The sequence below is a fragment of the Mus pahari genome, chromosome 4 (assembly GCF_900095145.1).
Source record: "Mus pahari chromosome 4, PAHARI_EIJ_v1.1, whole genome shotgun sequence".
Taxonomy (NCBI): domain Eukaryota; kingdom Metazoa; phylum Chordata; class Mammalia; order Rodentia; family Muridae; genus Mus; species Mus pahari.
Window position 1 is genome coordinate 25760418 of NC_034593.1, and position 22190 is coordinate 25782607.

General features: G+C 42.7%; 1 protein-coding gene across 1 annotated transcript in view; it reads left to right on the forward strand.

Moving 5' to 3' along the window:
• The window catches only part of Prkci (protein kinase C iota), a 98286-nt gene that overhangs the window by 57779 nt on the left and 18317 nt on the right, over positions 1-22190 (forward strand). The window contains exons 2-8 of the mRNA XM_021195588.2: positions 4303-4424; positions 10254-10343; positions 11387-11437; positions 14868-14953; positions 16519-16659; positions 18151-18205; positions 19524-19582. Of these exons, the coding sequence (XP_021051247.1) occupies positions 4303-4424; positions 10254-10343; positions 11387-11437; positions 14868-14953; positions 16519-16659; positions 18151-18205; positions 19524-19582 (604 nt within the window). The remainder of the gene's footprint in view (positions 1-4302; positions 4425-10253; positions 10344-11386; positions 11438-14867; positions 14954-16518; positions 16660-18150; positions 18206-19523; positions 19583-22190) is intronic.

The following is a 22190-nucleotide window of genomic DNA, read 5'->3' on the forward strand; positions in this document are numbered from 1 at the left end:
TTTGATGGAAAATGACTTTCTATAGAAGCTTCTTTCTACATTTCCTGTATTTCTGTAGTATAAAAATCTTGAGCCCCTGTTGTGTTAATAGTAATATGAATGTATTTNCATGTCCAAGAAGTTTAGCTTTTAGTTATTTATAACTTAGTTATAGATGTGTTATCAATATACTAATTAATTAAAAGAATATAAGACAGATTTAGAATTAGAAGTCGTTGTGTGGTTAGCAATTGAGTGGAATGTGATGTTGATGGTGCTTCTTTCTGTGTAAACTGAGCCTTAATTTGAGGGTCTNTCAGGAGTAGACTTGTGTAATCAAGATCTTAAGTATGTGAGATTGTGAGGAGACTAGAGTCTNTAGTAGATTACTTGTATTGGGTGGTATGATTGAGTTGAGAAAAAGAAGTTAGANCCAGATTGATTGATTGATTTATATCTTCTGAGCCAGGGTTTCTCTGTGTAGCTCAGGATGGCCTCAGACTCACTCTGTAGACCAGGATGGCCTCAGATTCACAGAGATCCTCTTGGCTCTTCCTGAGAGCCACAATTAAAGGTGTGTGACATGACCGTCCCTCAAGATCTGGAGGCTTAAATATNACAGTTGTAACCACAGAAGACATGCATATAGAGCTAAAGAGTAAACATAGAATGTGAACTAAATTTCAGAGTGGTGTGGCGAGGAAGGGAAAAGGAGAAAGAGACCATAGCAATGTCACTGAGATTGTCTTGTGCCAAAATGCAGACAGGAGGAGACTTGGGAGCGCTCACTTCCGAAATGTCTTTATCAAACCCCTTCTCTCAGGGCTCAGGGCCTGTGTGGAAGAGGACACAGGGAGGTTGTAAGAGCCAGAGGTGGTGATGAATCCAAGGAAGTTGTGTTTTTCAGACACCGCACCACATACTCAGCGACTGTAGTAGCATGCCTAAGACCTGCACAGGGACACAGACAAAACCCCAGCACCGAGAAGCTGATTGCGGCTGACAACTGGGAAAGGGAACACTCGTTTCTCCAGTGGAGCATCACCAGATATTTCAACCACATTGAAGGCCAGCCCCATGCTTAGGATAGCTGGGCGGATAAGGTGGACTTCATGGTTAATCTGTGTGGAGTTTTGTTTTGGTATTTGTCTTACTGGTTGTTTGAGGAGGGGTGGGAAACAAAAGCGCATGGTGTTAGGTGGGAAGGATCTAGGGGAGAGGAAACATGACCCAAGCAGAGTGTAAGGAGAACTTTCGGGGTTTGTGTTTGTTTCTCTGGTTGAAAATAGACCCTTTGACAAGGTACCTTGATTACAGTTTCTCCTCCCCTGCTCCTCCCGGTTCCTTGCCTCCTTTTATCCAGATCCATAGCCCTCTGTCTCTCAGGAAACGGCCATCTAAGGGATAGTAATAAAATACAGTAGGATAAATCAAACAAACAAGTCAAATGTGACAAAACACAAGAATCCCACCAAAACCCAAACCAGAAGCCATAACAATATCGGCAGAGGATCTGTAAGCACAAACAACAAAAAGCCCCAACTTAAAACCTCATAGCTGCTGCTGAGTTCATTCATATTCCCCATCCACTGTCGGGTGTGGGGCCTGCCCTTAAGAGGGGTTTTCCCTGTGAGACTCCCTTTGAGAAAACTGATTTTTCATGCACAAGCAGCTCTGAGTTGGAGCTAGCTTCTGGGTTAGGGATGGGGACAGGCCGTTTGTTCCTTCTCCTTTCAGCTCTAGGGCCCCATTGGGTGGGTGCGGACCCATGCAGGCCCTCTGTGCACGCTGCCGTAGTCTCTGGGAGCTCATGTGTGTGCCAGCCCTGTTGTGTCTAGGTCTTGGTTTCTTGATGCCCACACCCCGTCTGGCTCCTACACACTCATGCTGCCTCGTCTTCCTCAGTTCCCTGAGTTCTCAGGGCAGGGATTGGATGGAGACATCTCATTCAGGGCTGAGAGTTCCAAAGGCTCTCTCAGTGCCTAAGGCCTGGCTGTGGGACTCTGTACTTGTTCTGTCTGCTGCAGGAGGAAGCTTCTCTGGTGATGACCGAGCAGAGCACAGATTTAGGAGGAGTTGAGGGAGGGGAAAACATGATCAAATTTATATAAAATGTTTAAGTAAAAATAGTGTCTTGTGTTTTGATAATAAAGACAGGAGACTGAGTGTTTAGACCACTAGCTGGAGTGCCAAGAAGCAAGCCTATTGTTAGGGAAGCCCTGGCGAGAGACAGGCGTACAAGTACTGAGAGTGACCATCCCTGAAGAGGCCGTCCAGTTTCTGTGTGTCCTTGGCTCTCTGCTTACCGTCTGTAGCTCCTGAAGACTACAGACTGCTATAGCCTCTTTTGGCAGATAACACGGGCTGCTCTGTGGTCCCTTGGAGGCAGCAGCAGGCCTCCACTACTCAAGTCTGCTTTCCTTTCTGTCGCCACTTCCTCCTTCCTTTCACCAGTGAACAAGCACCCATTGTGTGAGTGAGTGAGAGTTCCTGGAAAGGACAGCACCTTCCACCACACCTTCTGCAAGCCTGTTAATTAATTGGTGAAGCTTCAGCGATGGTGGAGAGGTTGGAACACTGCAGGTGCAGAACCTAATAGTTTATTTGGGACTCTTCTTTAGCTCCCTAAACAGCCATCCCTTGTCCATCTCTGTGCCTGACCTCACATCCTATGACTAACAAGTGAGACATTTGGAATTTATTAGCTTGACTGACCACTAACTTTGATCATCCAGAAGGCTAAGAATGTGCTTGGCTGGCATCTGAAGCCCCATTTTGTTGTAAGCTGTCTCTGTGATGGTCCTCTGGTGTATTTGAAAAGCGCATTTGATTGAAGATTTTCTTTCTTCTGTTACTATGAGAACTTAGTGAAAATGTTACCGTGTTGAAACATGGAATTTGGGGTAACTTGAATCTGTGACCCCTGGTCGTGGCACTCATATTTAGCTCCAGAATAAGGATCTCTTTCCTATTTTGAGGTGCGAGCTGTGTTTTGACAGTAAAGTATTATTCTGTGCTAGAAATTGCATTGACCTCTAGGAGTATAATGGGGAAAAACAAAAACAAACAAACAAACAAAAAAACAAAAACCATGTCTCTGCCTTCACTTCACCAAGTTTCATTGTAGTCCAGTTGGGACATGGGGTAAAATACAAGCACATGTTTGTGTGCCATTGGAGAAGTAGGCCTGGCAGGGAGCCGGGGACAGCTCCTGGGGGGCCTGTAGACCCCGATGTTCAAATTTTCTTCCCAGTCGCTGAGATCAGATATCCCAATAAAAGCACCTAGGGGAGAAGGGGCTTATTTTAGCTACACTCCCTTGTAGAGGGCTCGTGTTGAGGGGGATCTTCCCACCTCAGCTTCTTCTACCTCAGTTAGCTTAAAGACCACACAGGTGTGTCCCCAGACCAACCTAAGCTAGACTGTCACTCTGCACCCTCCCCAGGTGATTCTGGCCCTTATCACATCCTCTGTAAAGTTAACCATCTTACCTGCCTAGGGACCTTAACCTTTACTCTGCATGACAGAAGCGAGTGGGTGTACAGCAGGAAGGGAATAAATTATGTTGATTTTATCAGTGGCTTAAAGATAGTCCAGCTCCTCGAGTGCTTTGTAAAAGTGGCTCCTCTGTAGAGGTTAGAGCTTTGAAAGCCTTTCCAGGGCTGCTGAGGTGGAACACCAGGCATCGGCTAGAGAAGAGCACAAGGCACACTGAATTTGCTCATCTAAGGCTAAGTAAAGGAAGTGTGCATTCATAGATATTATTCACTATTCTATATTCTTTATTATCACTTTCATTAATAAAAATATGTTCCTGTGTTTGGGGAGGAAAATTTATAGAAAAGGACGCTACTTTAAATCAATTTTTGGAAAACTAGTTCTTTGGGGGAAAGCTGAAAATGAGAGGAGAGATGTACAACTCATGCTCTACAGATGGATGGTGGGTTGTTTGTGAAGTTAAGGGAGCCAGGGTAACAGAAGCACAGTGTCTTCATGGGGGCGAGGGGATCTGGGGATGGGGTTGAAACAGGTTTTTGGTGAGTACAGGGCTAGTGCTTGTAGAGAGTGGTTGTGGGGTTGCAAGGCCTCCCAGAGGAGATGCAGCAGTGAGGGCAGCTTCCTCAGTGAGAGGACATGGAGTTGGGGTTCCTCATGAACCCATTGTTTTTGTCTCCAGCTTATTTTATACCATAACTTTATTTCATCAACATTTTAATGTTTCATGCAGCACAGAATGACTAACTAGTCTGCCGCATAGGCATTTAGTCACATGGCATTTAGTCAGTATGGCTTTAAACATAAAATTCTTTCTTTCTTTTTCAGGGATATTATGATAACACACTTTGAGCCTTCCATCTCCTTTGAGGGACTTTGCAGTGAGGTTCGAGATATGTGTTCTTTTGACAATGAGCAGCCCTTCACCATGAAATGGATAGATGAGGAAGGTGAGTGACCGGTGGGCAGGGTGGGAGCAGGGCAGCTGTTCTGTGATCTTGTGCTTTAAGATAAAACAGGGCTTCCAGGAAATTCAGGAAATTCAAGCAAGAAGGGTAAAGCAGAAACTTAATGCCATGCACATAGATTAAGATAGAAGATTTAAATCAAAGCATGCAATCTTTGGTTTTTGCCTCTTCAAAATGAAGCAAAAGTAGTCCTCCCCACCCCTGGCAGGTAAGGTGAGTGTTTCGTCAGTGTGACGTCTTAACTTACATTTTTTAAACTTATTTATCTATCTATCTATCTATCTATCTATCTATCTATCTATCTATCTATCTATCTATCTGTCTATCTATCTATTTATTTACAAGTGCATTCCTGTTCTTGACTAAAATGTAGAACAGTCCTAGCAATTATGTTCATGGGTGATGTCAGAGCCTTAATCACCTAGTGACAAAGCATTTATGAATGTCTGAGGGTAGTGGGGCCTTGTTACCCACAGTTGGGAGTATGGAACGTCACAGAGATACTCAGTTTCCACTGGTCAACTCAGTCTGTTTTAACAACAGCCCTACTAAATTATGGGGATATTAGAAATTGATAACCATAGGAGAAGATCTTGAAAGACATAAACTCCATTAGTTAGCACTTTAATAAATCTTGTCAAATGCCAGCACCTACATGGTAGATCACCACCATCTGTAACCAGTTCTGTCAGGGGGACTAAACCAGTGCAAGAGCCACAGTGAGTACTTTCAACTGCTGAGCCATCTCACCAGCCCCTAAGTGGGCCTGGTTGTTTGTTTGTTTGTTTGGTAAAAGCAGGTCTTGTTATGTGGTCCTGGGTGACCTGGAACTTGGAGTGATAGGCCCTCACCCCCCACCCCCACCCTACCCCACCCCGCTTCTTTGGTCTCCGTATGTGAGTGAATTAGTAGGTCACAGCAGCAAAACCTTTTAGGTGAACAGTATTCTGTAACTGCCACTGAGTATGTTCTTGCACAGGGCAGGGAATGATGGATGTGAATGATTTCTCTGTATAGTTTTAAAGTTTATTTCTAACTGAAAGTATATATGATTATAAGCTATGGTATGATTCTTTGTCTTTGGGTGTGTGTGTGTGTGTGTGTGTATGTGTATTTAATGTATATGGGTGTTTTGCTCACATGTATCTCTATGCACCATATGCATACAGTGTCTGAGCTGGCTAGAAGAGGGTTTTGGATCCCATGGAACTGGAGTTACAGTTTTAGCCACTATGTGGTTACTGGAAATAGAACCGAGGTCCTCCAGGATGGAGCTGTTTCTGTGACAAACTGACCTTTTTTTTTTTTTTTTTTTTAAGAATCGTAGAAGACTTTGGGATTTAGAAAAGTTCATTGGAATGCTGTAAGCAGGGTTAAACAGTCCACCCTAGAAGGAGCTTGGAAGACAGCAGTGCTGAGACCACGGTGGACTGTGTAGGCCCAGCTCAGAACGGTTCAGAGAAGCAGTGTTAACAGTGGGCAAGACTATTCCTGTGGCTGCTTTGGCACAGAATGTGGCTTCTTTCTTCTGTAGTTCCAAGAAATTGCCTGAGGCTCACTTGAAAAGAAAACTTGTTGGAGGATGAGATTTCAGGACGACCCGCTCTTGTGCAGGTCTCTAGTGAAAAGAGCAAGTGGGACAAGCAAGAGAAATACAAAACTACAGTTTGAAGAGAAAAACGGGAGGCAATGTAATGTTGCGGACAAGGCTTGTGCTGAAAGAGGAGAGTGGATTAAGACTGCTCTTCCAGAGGTCCTGAGTTCAATTCCTAGCAACCACCTCGTGGCTCAGAACCATCTGTAATGGGTTCTGATGCCCTCTCTTTTGGTGTGTCTGATGAGAGCTACAGTGTACTCACATAAAATAAATAATAAATAAATCTTTTAAAAAAAAAAAAAAAGCTCTAAGAAAGGAACATTTCTGCGAATATGATTCAAAGAGGGGACCAGGCCCCAAGCGGCCATCTGAACTTCTAGCTTTAGAGTAATGAAAAAACCCGAGGAAGGGTTATGGAACCTTCTCCACAGTTAAGCAGAACCACTGAGGGCACGGGGCAAGGGAGTTAATTTCAGCATGGAAGCCACAAGATGCCATTGTGTGAAGTTGTGAAAGCGACTGGGTTGTTAGAGACCCTTAGATGTTAAAAGTGCCGGAGCTGTGGGATGTCTGCCAAGGGACGTGCACACAGAGTGGAGCCAGCCCGGGAGTATCTTGTAGGCAACAAAGCTAGAAGGGCAGACCCATTCAAGACTTGAAGTTTGCCTTGCTGTAATTTAGTCTAGTGGTTCCTATTTATGCCCTCATGACTATCATTTTGAATGATAATATATATTCTGTGCCATTGTATGTTAGAAATACGCAAATTTGTTTTATTTTCCAGAGGGTTACAGTTAAAAGTTTGACTTGAGTCTCAGAAGAGACTTTCGACTTTTAAACAGTGTTGAGCATGAAAGACTTTGGGGACCTTTGAAGTTGGGCTAAATACAGTTTGCTTTATGATATAGCCATGAACGCAAGGGGGCCAGGGAGTGGAAAGTGGATTTAAGTATAATGAACTGTTTCTGCATCTTGTCAGGTTATTTTACACACAGTTGGGTCTTTCATATTTAACTTTTTTTTTTTTTTTTGAATCCTAATGCTTATTTGCTTCTTTTTATAGGTTAAAAACAAGCAAAGGGCTGTGGAAAATAAGAATAAGCCTACTGGTCAATATCCAGATTTTATTAATTCTTTAATTACTTCAAAATTAACTACAATGAGCCAAATACGCAGAATGTACTTGTGTTTTATTGTAGACATTTAGAATTTGGTAGTAGAGTTAGCTTTGAAAAATACCTTTCCTGGTCATTTTTGAATGTATGTCGTGTCTATGCATGAGTAAGTTAATGTATGATTAGCTCACGTATGTCCTCTCACAAACCACCCAGAGCACCACTCATTATGACATTAGGTCCACTGTCCAAAGATGATCATCTACTCTTCTGTCTTGCCCATCTATGGTTTAGGTTCCTTGATTGCCTCTCTGCTAGTTCTGAAGACCCATGAAATGATGAGAGAATAATAAACTAGGCACAGGAGTAGTATAGCAGCTACTCCTAGTCACAAAGAGGGGAAGGTGCTGGTTCTGAACTATAATAGAATGTGTTGTCATTCCCTCAGGAAAGCTCACTGCTACTCTCTGGGATTGGATCCCATGACTCTTAACATTGATGCTCTGATTCATCCTTCTCGCTTCCTAGGTTCTGTTTTGTAGTTCAGTAATTTGCGAGATTCTCTCCCACAGTTGAAAGACATAGCTCTTCATGTTGAACCTTGTAGACCACCTGTGTATCGAGTTGTAACTGTTCCATTGGATAAAAGCCATACTCACATCAGTCTCTTCTAGACAAGGTCTACATGTCTCTGAGGTTTGGGGGCTAGAGAGATGGCTCATCAGTTGAGGGCACTGGCTACCCTTACAGAGGACCCAGGTTCAATTCCCAGCACCTTCATGACATCTCACAACTATCTGTAACTCCAGTTCCAGGGGATCTGACACTTTCACATATGCACATTCAAGAAGGCAACACACCAGTGCTAAAAAAATAAAAATAACTTATTTTACAAAAAGAAAATCCATTTGCTACTTCGACCCTCCTGCCGAGTCTTCTGATCTTTGTTGTTTGCAGCCACTGATTCTGTAGATGTGTTTTCTGTTCGCTGTATTGCCTTCAGTGAGTGTCACCACACCCGCTCACTCATTTTGTCCTTTGTCCGAACCATTTTCTCTGTCCTCTGGCCTTCACAAGCAGTCCGCGGCTGCCATCTTCTGCCACCTTCTGCCTTTCATGAGATGGAAAAGGCCGCGTAAGTCTTTCTTTTGTGCCAGTTCTGGTGTGGTTTTCTATTTCTGTGCAACCTACCTTATAACTTAGTGATTTGAAAACTGACTTTCACAGCTCTGTGACTTATCAGAGCTAGTGTTATAAATGTCCACAGAAGATAAAAGGGAGTGAGGACTCGGCAGCTGAGTTGGAGAAAAGAGCAGACACTGTTTTCTTTGTAGACAGGAAATGGTTTCACGGTTCTCTCTCAAGTAGTAAGCTGGGTTCTGTGCGCAGTGCAATTGAAGATTAGTCAGAGCCAGTGGCATGTAGCATGCAGGAATGTGTCATAAAACCACAGGAATGAGTGAGCACCAGAGTAGCAGAGGGGAGGACCCAGTTCAAGCCCAGCTTTGCTCTAAGTGACGTGTTCATTGAGGAATGCAGCTTGGATTTCCAGGGATCACTCTGTACTTCGCCTGCTTAGTTGAGAGAGGTGTGTCCTCCATCCCTTCTGTGTGTGTAACTAAAATTCGCCACTTACATTTAAGAGTAGCTGGAGCTGGTGTCCAGCCCTAAGTAGGACATCCTTCCCACCAAAGGCTAGGAACACGTCAGAGGAGGGGCATCTCAGACAAGGGGTGCAAAGAATGTAAGAGATGCAGGAAGGGGAGGAACGCAACGCTGCCTTTGGGCTGTGCCATGGCCTTTACAGCCGTGGACTCACTGCAGCTGTGATCAGTGCAGTGAGGTCAGTCATCATCCCAGCAGAGAGGGCTCGGTGGCTATGAACGGAGAAAGAAGCAGAAGGGGAGAAAGGCTCGTGGGGTGCTTCGGAGGAGTGAGAGGGAACGTGGAGTTGGGGTACACATCATCAGGATGCATTGTTTATATCTATGCAGTTGTCAAAGAGTAAAAGATGCTTTGTTTAAAGAAAGAAGAAGAAACAAAAAAGGGGATGGAGAGGTGTGTGAGCAGTGAAGAACACTTGCTGCTCTTTTTTGCAAAGGACCCAGGTTCAAGTCCCAGCACCCACAAGGTAGCTTACGACTGTCTGGAACTCTAGTTCCAGGGGATCTGATGCCTTCTGACCTGCCATAGACACATACACAGTGCACAGACATATATGCAAGCAAAATACTTATCAAATAAATCTAAAAAAAAAAAATTTTTAGTAGCTCAAGCTAGACTATTCTTAGACCAGAGTACTTTAGTGGTTTCTTTCTTGTGACTTAATTGACCAAGGTTGTAATGTGATACAATATCCGTGACAGTCACTGCCTGTGTTAGGGTCCAAGAATTACCAAAGAATGATAACCCAGACTCAAATAGTACGCAAAAGCAAAGAGCATTTTATTTTTCAGCAGAATTACCTGCATGTAGGGGTCTCCTCATTCGGGAATAGAGACACCGAGTGGGCTCGCAGGCCCAGCTTTTATTGTCAGGGGAATTGCGGGGTGTGTGTGTGTGTGTGTGTGTGTTATGTGCCCTTTTACCGTGATTGGTTAGCTCTACTCTAGGGGTCCTTCAGGCCAAACGACAAGGTGTCCTCAGATTGGCTGCTAGGTCTAGTCCTGGGCTCCAGCCACAACACTAAAGACAAGGAAAAGAGAGCTGAAAACTTGTTCTTAACCATACCCATGTGAGTGAGCCATACCTGTCTGAAAGTGGTTAGAGTAGGTTTGCTTCTCCCTCTCCCTCTCTTTCTCCCTCTCTTTCTCCCTCTCCCTTGCTCGCTCTCTCTCTCTCTCTCTCTCTCTCTCTCTCTCTCTCTGTGTATTATTAGGAGTAGAGTGGTTTTATATGTAGAAGATTGTGCATCTGCGTCTCATGTGTCCTTTGGTGCAACTAGAAATGGATGTGAGAACATCTATGGGGGAGGGGTGTCTGGGGCGGTGACTAAGCATCTGTCCGGGTGCATGCTCCCTCAGTCGCTATCTATCGAATTTGCTTACTGTTATCACTCTCAGAGGGTTTGGAGACTGAGCTCTGCGGTTTGTTTTTTAGGAGACCCGTGTACTGTGTCTTCTCAGTTGGAGTTAGAAGAGGCTTTCAGGCTGTACGAGCTGAACAAGGATTCTGAACTCTTGATCCATGGTGAGAGAGCCATCACTTGATTCCCAAAACTCTAATTTAAACATAACTCTTTAAAGACGATCTAGGTGTCATTTATTATGTGTGTCCTCCTCCCTATGTAATTGGCCTTCAGATTCTTTTTTCCTGGAGTAGAGCAGGTAAGACGATTATGCTCCCTATAGTCTAGGAGAAATGTATATCTTTCTGTAGTCTTTTAGGATACTAAAGTGTCATCTCCCATTGTTTCACAACTTAGACATTCCTGCACAGCTTTAGAAGTCTATTTGGGGTAGGGGCAGTGGCCACCCTTTCTAGTGTAAAGTTTTAAAATGTTGAGAGAAATGATCAGTTATGCAGGCAGGTAGCACCTGCCTATCATCCTACAGCTTGGGAGGCAGAGGCAGGAAGAGCCAAGATACACCTTGGCAGCCTGAGCTACATAGAGAGACCATGTCTGAAACAAACGGGAGCTGAGATGTAACTCAGTTGTGGAGTGCTTGCCCAGCACGGTGCTAGGACTGGAAACCTGCTCTGTTCTGTGTACTCTTCCTCGGTGTGGCCCTAGGCTCACCACGGCGTACATTAGTTAACAAGATGCTCTCCGTTATGAAATGGTTTGTTTGGTGTGTTGATAAATTTCCAGCCTAGAATGTATTCTTATATTGGGGTTGGTACTACTTCTGGTATTAATTCACTCTCTAATTGAATGCACATCTTTTAAAAACTCTGATTTTTGTCATTTAATTCTTGGTTATACAAAAGTTCTCTGCAATGAGGATTTAAAAAGTAGTAGTTTCTTTGAAGATCAGAATTTAAAAAGTGATTATTTACAGGGGACTAGAATTAGTAATTCAAGCTTCTAATATGTTACCTATAGACACATTTACTTTCTTACTTTATATAGACTTGGTAAAAACAAGAACCATTAGTAGACTAATACTAGCTATATGATAGAATTCTGTCTCCAGTATCTCAGGGCACTTGAAATTTGTGTTAATTTTAATTTTGTATAGTTTGTATTACGTAAATATCCGGTTAATTAATTTCAGTTTATTTTCTTGCAGTATTTCCGTGTGTACCAGAGCGTCCTGGAATGCCTTGCCCAGGGGAAGACAGTGAGTGTTCTAGTGCTCTGCACACTTGAAGAGTTACTCACAGTAGAAAACTAAGAACTTTTTGTTTTGTTTTCTTTTTTGAGACAAGGTTTCTGACTGTCTCGGAGCTCTCTTTCTAAGACCGGGCTGGCCTCCACCTCTCACATCTGCCTGCCTCTGCCTTTGCCTTTGCCTCTGCCTCTGCCTCTCTGCTTCTGCCTCTGCCTCTGCCTCTGCCTCTCTGCCCCTCTGCCCTTCTGCCCCTCTGCCCCTCTGCCTCTGCCTCTGCCTCCTAGGAGCCAGGATTAGACATGTGTGCTTCCACACCTGGCTTAAGAAATAGAACTTTTGGGCTGGTGAGATGGCTCAGTGGGTAAGAGCACCTGACTGCTCTTCCAAAAAGGTCCAGAGTTCAAATCCCAGCAACCACATGGTGGCTCATAACCATCCGTAACAAGATCTGACGCCCTCTTCTGGAGTGTCTGAAGACAGCTACAGTGTACTTACATATAATAAATAAATAAATATTAAAAAAAAAAAAAGAAATAGAACTTGTAGTTTGTGTGACTTTTTTTTCACTCTAATTTAGAATATATTACAACTGTCTAAGCTGTGCTATTGACAGATGGAACTCACCTAGCTGTCTATATCTTACATGATGGTCTGTTGTGCATATATAAAGGCATGTGGCTTCATGTTTTTAAATGTTGGATGTTGGAAACATCTTTGAAAAAAAGGATACCTACATATCACTTGTCCAGATTGAACAGTACTTCCTTAGCGTTTTCTGTGTGCCTGTTGTGTGCACCTGTGCATGTATTCTAACTCTCCTGACTCACTCAGCATATTCTCAATTACTGTTTGCTTATGCTTGCTATATCATGTGAGAATAATTGACTAGACACTCCACTTCTAGGCACCTTTGTAGATGGCACATTGTTAGGAATTGTTATGGAATCTCATTTTCATTTTAGTTGCACTACATATCCACGACTTCAGAAGGAAAAGTAGTAAATGCTTTGCTTTGAATTACATGAAATTTCCAAGTGTCAATTTTTTAATTATTTATTTTATGTATATGAGTACACTGTCGCTATCCTCAGACACACCAGCAGAGGGCATCAGATCCCATTACAGATGGTTGTGAGCCACCAAATGGTTGCTGGGAATTGAACTCAGGACCTCTGGAAGCAGTCAGTGCTCTTAACTGCTGAGCTGTCTCTCCAGCCCCCCAAGTGTAAGTTTTTAATTGTGCTGATTCTAGTGGAAGGAGAGCAAAAGCCATGCTGGCCAGCTGTGCAGAGCTGCTGCAGATGGCGGCTGTCTGCTGTGCCTAGAGCCATAACTTTGAAGGATACTTTGTAGCATATCCTGTCTAGAGTTCTGGTCCACCCCAGTCCATTGTAGGTTTATGGTGTCCTTCCCAGGTAAAATACAGTTCCTAGACTTTCCACTATACTGCACAGTTCCCTTTTAAAATTTAGTGGTGGAGGCCCAGCATCACCTTCTCCCCAGCAAAATAAATATTAAAGTAGAGTTAGAGGAAAATTGATAACCATGACTGTGGCCTCTTAGTCATTTAAATCCTTAGATGGCAGTAAACTATTTAAATTTGGGATATATATATATATATCAGTGGAAAATATATATATATATATTAGTTCATAAGAGTGTGTGGTAAGCCAAAATGTGCTGACTCTCGGAGGAAGTGTTGGTTTTTGCAAAAGCATATCTAGTGTTAGCAGTTTTGCACAAGGCTTCTAGCGTTGAAGGCTTTGTTCCCAGCTCCACAAAGAGCAAAAAGATTTCTAAGAGCACTGTAGCTGAGACTTTGTACTTTAACTTGAAATAGTGCACTCAGTACTACATCTGCTTGAATGTAGTTCAGAAATGTTCCCTACTATTAACTACCACTGAGGGAAGTCACCAGTACACAGTACAGTGTCTGCAGTGTCTAGTGGACAGTGCATGTCAGAGTGCTGGATGGCCACATTACAAAGGATTAGATTTGCTTATTTGGAACCTCTGCCTATGCGTTTAGGAATGAGACATGGCTTAAGAGCCTTTGTTGGTCTTCCAGAAGTCCCATGTGGTGGCTCACAGTAACTCCAGTCCCAGGGATCCAGCTTCCCCTCCTCACCTCCAGAGTCCTAGGCATGCACATGGTATACTTACATCTAGACAAGCACTAATACACATAAAAAGTAAATAGGAATAATAACATTCATATAAACCTTAGGAGTGGGCTAGGCTCTGGCTAAGAGGGAGAATGCTTATGTAACTAACACATCTGAGGTCTTGGATTTAACACCTAGTATTGTACCAGAAACAAACCAAAAAGGATAAAAGTTTGTTGTAGATGAAGTTATGTAAAATATCACTTATAAGTAACTCGCATGAAGTAAAATTAAAGTGTACCTTACTACTTGTAAAGGTAATTATCTGTAGTGGGTGCTCACATGCTGACATTTGTATGCCTCTTTGATGTAATACCATAGAAAAATATAACTATCTTATTATCTGTATTTTAAGATATATTTTATTTTCTGTGTGTGTGCACACGTGCGTGCGTGCGTGCATGCACAGATCAGTGCCTAAGAATTTGAGAGCATCAGAACCCCGATCTTCCTCGTCTGTGTGCCTTAACTGGAGTTACAGACACTTGTGAACTGCTTTTGATTAAGTGCTAGGAACCGAACTCAGGTCCTCTGCCTGATGAGCGCTTCACAGCAGACATATTTCTCTAGTCCCTCTTCCCTCTAAAGATATCTCTGTATCATTTTTGCCAAAAGTAGTTAGCACTGACTCTGATCACCAGGAGACAGACAAACCTGGACATGGAGCAGATACACTGCCTAAGGTGTAAGGAAGACAAAGCCGAGCGAGTGCTTTGCTATGCAAGACCAAACAGACAGGAGAGAGACCACAGGCAGAGCCTGGACTGTGACTTGCTTTGAAAGGCACTTTTGGAACAGCTAACGTTTGCCTATGAGCTTTCCACTGAGGGATACTAAAGTTAATTCTCTAAGGCACAGCTACATTGTTATTGTGGGTGGCTAGAGTGGATGCCCGAGATCTTACTTTCAAATCATTCTGAGGGGAAAGGGACTTTTGTTGGTCTTTGTTCCTATTTGTTTGTTGAGAAGTTGGATAGACAGAAGAGTAGTGGCTGTAAAATCAGGTGAAGGATGCCGGCAGGCATTCCTCCCTCAGCTTGTCCGTGAGTTTCGGGTTTTCTCAAACGTTAAAGGGGAGTCCCTTTAAAGAGAAGCGGTGCTACGCACTGACTGCAGTGTGAGCACCCTGGTGCTTTAGCAAATCCATTTTTCAGTTTCAGTTTCTAGTTTGTGTTTCTCTAATTTTTTTTTCCAGCAATAAGTATGGAAAACTCAGATTTAATTAAGTGTCTTTATTCAAACTTGCTCTTTTTAAACTCTCAATCTCTCTTCAGAGTCCATTTACCGGAGAGGGGCACGCCGGTGGAGAAAGCTGTATTGTGCAAATGGCCACACTTTTCAAGCTAAACGTTTCAACAGGGTAAACCTATTTTATTGGATTCTAATATTTTGAGACGTCTATTTTTTTTCCTTTCTACGAGAGAAAGATAGTTTGTTATTAAGGCTGATAGTCCTTTTAACAGAAGTCATCTGCAAGGCCTTGCTCTCCCCCCCCCCCCCCCGCAGCCCCTTGAACCCCCATGCTGTGTCAGTCTCCAGTTTTCACAGCACTTCCTCTCAGTGCCCTGCACTCTGCTCCACTCTGCTGCTCATAGCCTTCCCTCTAAAAATGTCTCAGGTTTTTTAAAAAGGTCAGGGCCTTTTTAAAGTCTATGAGTGAATGTCATTAGTCTTAGATTAAACGCCTAATGTCTGCTCCTTATTGTCAAATGAGTCTGAAAAAAATATATGGTTTTAGAATTACAAAAAAAAAAAAATGTTTAAATACATTCAAATTGGCAGAAGTTATCAGAGTTTATTGTATAAACCCTTTAATCTCACTGTTTGGAAAACAGTGATAGTAGCAAACACTTGGCCAGCTCTAACTCTATCGGTTTCCTGAGGCCTTTACCTGTGTTGGTTCACTAAATCCTCGCAACAACCCTGTGACATAGGTACTATATATTCCCATTTTATAGATGAGAAAAATGGAGTCTTGCCTTAGAAGTTTCAGCCAGTAAGTGCAAAGCCGGGGTTTGAGAGCATGCAGTGTGCTGACATAGCCTGTGTTTAGAGCCACCTCACCCCAACCCTTTTCTGACACAGTTCTTCCTATGTTGCTGCAGTTGGCCTGATGCTTAGTGTACAGCTGGAGTTAGCCTAGCACTCAGGGCAGTCCCTCCTGAGTGCCTCAGTGCCGGGAGCGCCTGGCTTCTACAACAAACTAAATTCATTGGTGTCAGCACAAATGCATGCCTGGGGTTCCCAACTCTTGCTGCCAGTGGCCCTGGCGTCACTGAGCTTTTGGGCACCAAGCTCTCTAGGAGAGCGGGGCTTTGGCTTGCCCTCTGCACAGTCTGCAAGGCTGCATGCTTTATTAGCCACTTTGTTCTGCGTTCATTACTGGGACATTTTTTGAAGATGAGAATTTCTTGAGTTTGACATTGGAAAGCAGCATGGTTGTATATTCACTGTCTCTTTGAAACCCACAGTCTTGTTCATTTTTCACTGGTTCGCAATAACCTTTGAAGAAAAATTATGCGTGAGGAAATCTTGTTTTGTTTGATTTTTGCCATAGGCTAACAACTGATGTCATGATGAGAGGATTTAACTAGAGAAGAGAAGCCACTTATTTTTAAGCATCTTAGGTTTATTTGCTTGGCTTTTTTGAGACAGAGTCTCACTCTATAGCTTTGACTGACCTGGCAATCACTACGTAGACCAGGCTGGCCTTGAATTCTGTGTGTGTGCCTCTGCCTCATGAATGCTGGGTTTAAAGGCATAATGAGTAAACTGTTGGGAAATAACTGGGAGACAGGTTATGAAACCCTGGCGGGCCTGGAACTCCCAGTGATCCACCTGCCTCTGTCTCCTGAGGGTTGGGATTGAAGGTGAGGGCCAGCAAACCTGGCTGTGATAAAGTGATCTTGAATTTACTCTTTGCAGCGTGCCCACTGTGCCATCTGCACAGACAGAATCTGGGGGCTTGGACGACAAGGATACAAATGCATCAACTGCAAACTGCTGGTCCATAAGAAGTGTCACAAGCTGGTCACAATTGAGTGTGGGCGGCATTCTTTGCCACCGGTAAGGCTTGGGGTTCTGTTAGTTATATACATGTGTAGTGTGCTTCATTTAACAAGGTTGAAACAGGAAGGTATTGTAGAACTACATCTCAGGAAGTCTTAAAACTGTCTATAGCCTTATTATTTTAGCATAATAAATAGTATATGTCTTAGCCATACATTGTTTATTCTGTTGTTATGATTGAACATTTAGATCGTTTTCTAGGTTTTCCTATAAAGAAAATCATAGTGAACTTCTGGCCAGTAAATCTTAATTCCTTAAAGGTCTAGTAGTAGAGTCACTTGGTTAAAGGATACACATTTTTAGAAAAATCAGGATGTATTTTATATTGTCCAGTAGAATGATCATCCCATGTTTATTCATAGAACCTTGGTCTAGGAACCTTTCTGTTGTACTGTGCCATGGTGTGCCATGACTAACAGCTGCTTGGGGAAGGAGAGGACTTAATTGGCTTGTGCCAACAGGTGACAATCCGTCAGGGAGGGAAGTCGGGCAGGAGCTCATGGAAGAACTCAGAGGCTGTGGAGTGGTGCTGTTTACTGCCACCGCTCACGCACATGCTCAGCTACCTTTCTTATGCAGCCAGGCCCATTTAGCCAGGGTAGCACTCAGGAAGAGCCTCACGGTGACACCTGCTCTGGTGGAGGCAGTTCTTCATCAGAGGTTCCATCTCACCAGGTGTCAAGTTGACAGCCAGCCTGTTTGTGAAAATAGGTCATTATTGTGGGTGGCTCATTTCTGTGAGGATTATTTGGCTGATTTGTTCAAGTTTTAAGAATGAATTTATAGTTTGGGGGCTGGAGGATAGGTTCCAGGTTTTAGGGAAGAAAAGAAATACTAAAAATTGTAAGCATAATTTACCCAACTTCCTGTTTGTTCTGGTTATTAACTGTCAATCCACACAAAGTAGAATTACCTGGGAAGTCTTTTTTTTTTTTTTTGAGACAGGGTTTCTCTGTGTAGCCCTGGCTGTCCTGGAACTCACTTTGTAGACCAGACTGGCCTCGAACTCAGAAATCCACCTGTTTTCTGGCCCATTGATATTTTTGAGACTATATAGAAAAATAGGAAACCTACAAAATATTGTGTATAGATTTAAGAGGTTTATAGAATTTTAAAGCCAACCTCTGGATCATAGCAAGAACTCCTGTTCTAAAACCTTTCTGCCAGAGATTTAAAATGCAGCTCAGAGAAAAAAACGCTAATTTAGAAGGGGGGATCACAGTAGATAGTTCAGTTTTATTTTCAATTGACCTGAAGTCACTGTATTTTTCTTTTTTTCTGAAAAGGTGCAATATCATATCATTCATAGGAGTGTTGTATGGCTTTATAGAGTTATGTATTATAACAATAATGTCATTTAGAGTTTTTCACAGTTAAGTCTTAGTATGATACATGTCATTGAAATACTGTCGTTTCTGGATTTATAGAGGTTTTGGGAACTTAAAAAAAAAAAATCTTCTAAGTCACTGTCTTTGGCAACGTTTGTAGGAACCCATGATGCCAATGGACCAGTCATCCATGCATCCAGACCACACACAGACAGGTGAGTGGGAGCAGCCGACCAAGGCGCTGTGGGTGCTTGCTTAAAGTGTCCTTTCTCACAGTAGGGCAGCTGGCTTACTTTCTTGCTTCCTTCCTTCCTTCCTTCCTTTCTTTTGTTTTTGAGACAGGGTTTCTCTGTGTAGCCGTGGCTGTCCTAGAACTCACTCTGTAGACCAGGCTGGCCTTGAACTCAGAAATCCACCTGCCTCTGCTTCCCAAGTGCTGGAATTAAGGGTGTATGCCACCACCACCTGGCTCTTTCTTTCTTTCTTTTTTGAATTAGCATACAGAGTATAAGATTTCATTATAGTATTTTCAGATAAGACTGGCTGCTTCTCCTCTCCTGTTTTCTCCCTCATTTCCCCTATCCTAAGCCCTTCTGCCCCCAGGAGCCTCCTCTCCACTGTTGTGTGGCAACTATTTTTAAGTCTAAGTTTAAAAGCATAATATACCTAAGGATATTTTGTGGTGGTAAAACTGGTCACAATATTTTAATATTCATATACATATTTGAAAAACCAACTGTGTAAACTAACAATTGGCTTTCCCAGTTCAGATAAATTCTTTTGAGAATCCTTTAAATTCAGCAGACTTAGTTTCTTTTTCACAGTGAGAAAGTACAAAGGTGTTTGGAGCCAAGCTGACTGTTCTGGAAATGTGGAAGTGCAGCATAGCAGACTGACTGTGTGAGATGAGTGTAGTGTTAAACGGGAATAAACCTTAAACATGTACTTGGGAATCTCTGAAGCTAAAAGAACCTTTCTGGAAGGGCAGACGGGTTCATTGGTCGTAGAAGAAGCTTGAAGAGTCTGGGCCCTTGAAGTGACAAGGGCCTTGTCACTCCCAGCACCAGCAGCCTTGAGGAGTAGAGCCTGGCCTTGTCAATCCTTCATCTCTGATGGTCAGGGGCGCTAAAAGTAGAGATAAGAGCTGAAGACCGTGGGTCCACCATTGTCTTGGGGTGTGAGAACATTGAGTAGGACGTGCAGTCACATGTACAGACCAAGTTACTCATAAGGAGGAAGAGCAGAGTTGGCTGCCAAGTGGACACCTCTCTGCCCTTGGGGCCGGGAGGGTGTTTCCCTGGCTGTTCTGGAACTCAGATCTGTCTGCCTCTGCCTCTCCAAGTTCTGGGACTAAAGGTGTGACCCACCACTGTCTGGGCCACAACTCTTAATATATAATTTAGGACAAATATTAAATTTTAATTAAACTTACTCACATGTAAAAACTAAAGAAAAACCAGTAAAAAAAATTTTTTTAAGTAAAATTCATTATTGATTATTTTTCTTTTTTAATATTTGGGTTTGAATTTTCAGTAATTCCGTATAATCCTTCAAGTCATGAGAGTTTGGATCAAGTTGGTGAAGAAAAGGAGGTAAGATAATTTATCTAACTATGTGTAATGTCTTTAGCTCTTTAGAAAGACATAATCTTTAAGAATATAACACTTTGACCTGCTTAGATATTAGATCATAATAGTAAAATATGAGGATTGTATTTAATAATTTTAAAGTTTTATTTTGATTTAACTTTTTTTTTAAGATATATTTATTATATGTAAGTACACTGTAGCTGTTTTCAGACACATCAGAAGAGGGTATCAGATCTCATTACGGATGCTTGTGAGCCACCATGTGGTTGCTGGGATTTGAATTCAGGACCTTCGGAAGAGCAGTCAGTGCTCTTACCCACTGAGCCATCTCTCCGGCCCCTGATTTAACTTTTTAATTAAATAATTTTAATTATGAAATAATTTGAAAATTTATTTTCACTTTAAGATAGCATAAACAAAATTAAAATATATATGAGACTAGCATTTAGTAATTGATAATATTATTTGAAACATATTGTCAATTCTTCCATTTTGTGGACTGATAGCTTATTTTAAGTATAAATGATTAAATGTCTTCAGTATTTGAAGCATTGTCTGTGTATGATGTGCAGGAATGGGGTGGGCCTGCTGCTCTGTGCTTGTGGAGGTCAAAGGTCAGCTTTGTGGCGTAGCTACTCTCTGTCCAACTGGCTCCTGGGATCCAAATCAGGTTACGAGGTCCGTGTGCCAGACGATTTTTATCCCGCCTGTTCTAAGACTACTTGCCTTTTTTTCCTTTCCTATTAGGCAGTTTGTTGGGTTTTAATATGTATTTTTATGTGTATCTATGTAAGAATGCCATATATGTGCAGGCAGTTATGGATGGCAGAAAGAAGGGTGTGTCAGATCAATTAAAGCAGTTGTTATGCTGCTGGGAGTTGCCTGTGTGGCTGCTGAGCTCTGATCCTCTGTAAGGGCCCCGTGGTCTTAACTGCTGCGCTGCTTCTCCAGCCCAGGTCTGTTTATTTCTAAGACAGGAATGAATTAAAACAGTACCCAGTTTAGAAAGACTTGGTAAAGAAGTCATGTCTTACCTATTGGCATGGAGGCAGCCTTTTTAGCCATTTCTAGTTGTGCATATAGTGCTTATAGCTCTGCTTTTCAGATGTATGTATTTCTGGCCATGGAAGATTTCTCCTTACCTTTTTCTTTTCTCTTTCTAGTGTTTGATGGGTATGTTATTTTGGGCTTCTCTTGTTTAACATCCAACTGTTACTATGAAAATCATGGACAGAATATTGTAGCAAAGTATTATCTGCACTGCCCAGTTAAATTCATTATGAACACATAGTGGTTAATCTTGTCTCGCTTTACTCCAGCATAATTTTGAAGTAAATCTGTTGATCACAAAATTTTTTTAAAGACTTACTTATTATTATATGTAAGAACACTGTAGCTGTCTTCAGACACACCAGAAGAGGGCGTCAGATCTCATTACAGATGGTTGTGACCCACCATGTGGTTGCTAGGATTTGAACTCAGGACCTTCGGAAGAGCACTCAGTGCTCTTAACCACTGAGCCATCTCTCCAGCCCCCCAAATTTATAATATGACATCTTAGACTCTCTTTCTAATTTAGTCAATTACTTTTTGTTTGTTTTGTTTTCTTTTGGGGGGGGCAGGTTAAGTTCTTATGTAGCCCAGGCTGACCTGGAACTCCCTGCATAGCTAAGGATGGCTCAGTCTTTTGATCCTCCTCACTCTACCCCCCAGATGTGGGATTACAGATATGTAGCACCCTGCCCAGCCAGCTGAACACATATGTCCACCCTGCTTATTTCTCCCTCCCATTTTCTACTCCCTCTCTCCCTCCTTCTCCCTCTCCTTCTCCCTCTCCCTCTCCCTCTCTCCCTCCCTCTCCTCTCCCCCTCCCCCTCCCTCTTTCTTTCTTAGACCACATGTTTACTTTTACATTGGCAGGGTTGTTAACACTGTAGGCCATCCTACCACTGTAACAAAACCTTCCTTGTTTTGTTCATAGGCTGAGCGAGTCAGACAAAGGAAGAAAACCCTAGTAATAAGGCCTGAGACCTCTGTGCTGGGCCCACGTGTTGCTAATGCTTCTCCGACCTGCTCCTCGGGCTCTTTTCATTCCTTTCTGCCCCTTTTAGAATCTGATGACATTTTATCATCATCATCGTTATCCATACTGCTTGGTTGCTCACTATTGAGATTTGTAAGACCTTTTAAATGATAGGAGCATATGTAGCAAACACCCAGACGATGACATACAGCTAGATGAATTTCCATACAGTGAGCACTATGTAATGGCCTCTCAGAAGAAAGATCCACCAGCACTCCGTGGCCTGGCTTGTAGCTTCTGGTCACCGGCAGTCCCTTCTCCCCTGCCCTAAAACTAACCATGGTCTTTACCCCTTGGATTACTTTTGTCTTCCTTTGCTCTCCTTCCAGCTATAAAAACAGACTCTTAGGATATGCAAGTCTCTGCCATCCCGCTTGGCGCATAGATGCACATGCAAAACAGTCTCCCTCGTTTTTATCATTACAATTTGTCTGTCCCACTGTCCAGTCTTCCCTCCAGTTGGCATTGTTACGATGACTTACGAGGAAACAACTGGCCCTGCTGGTTCAAGCTCAGAGCCTGAACTTG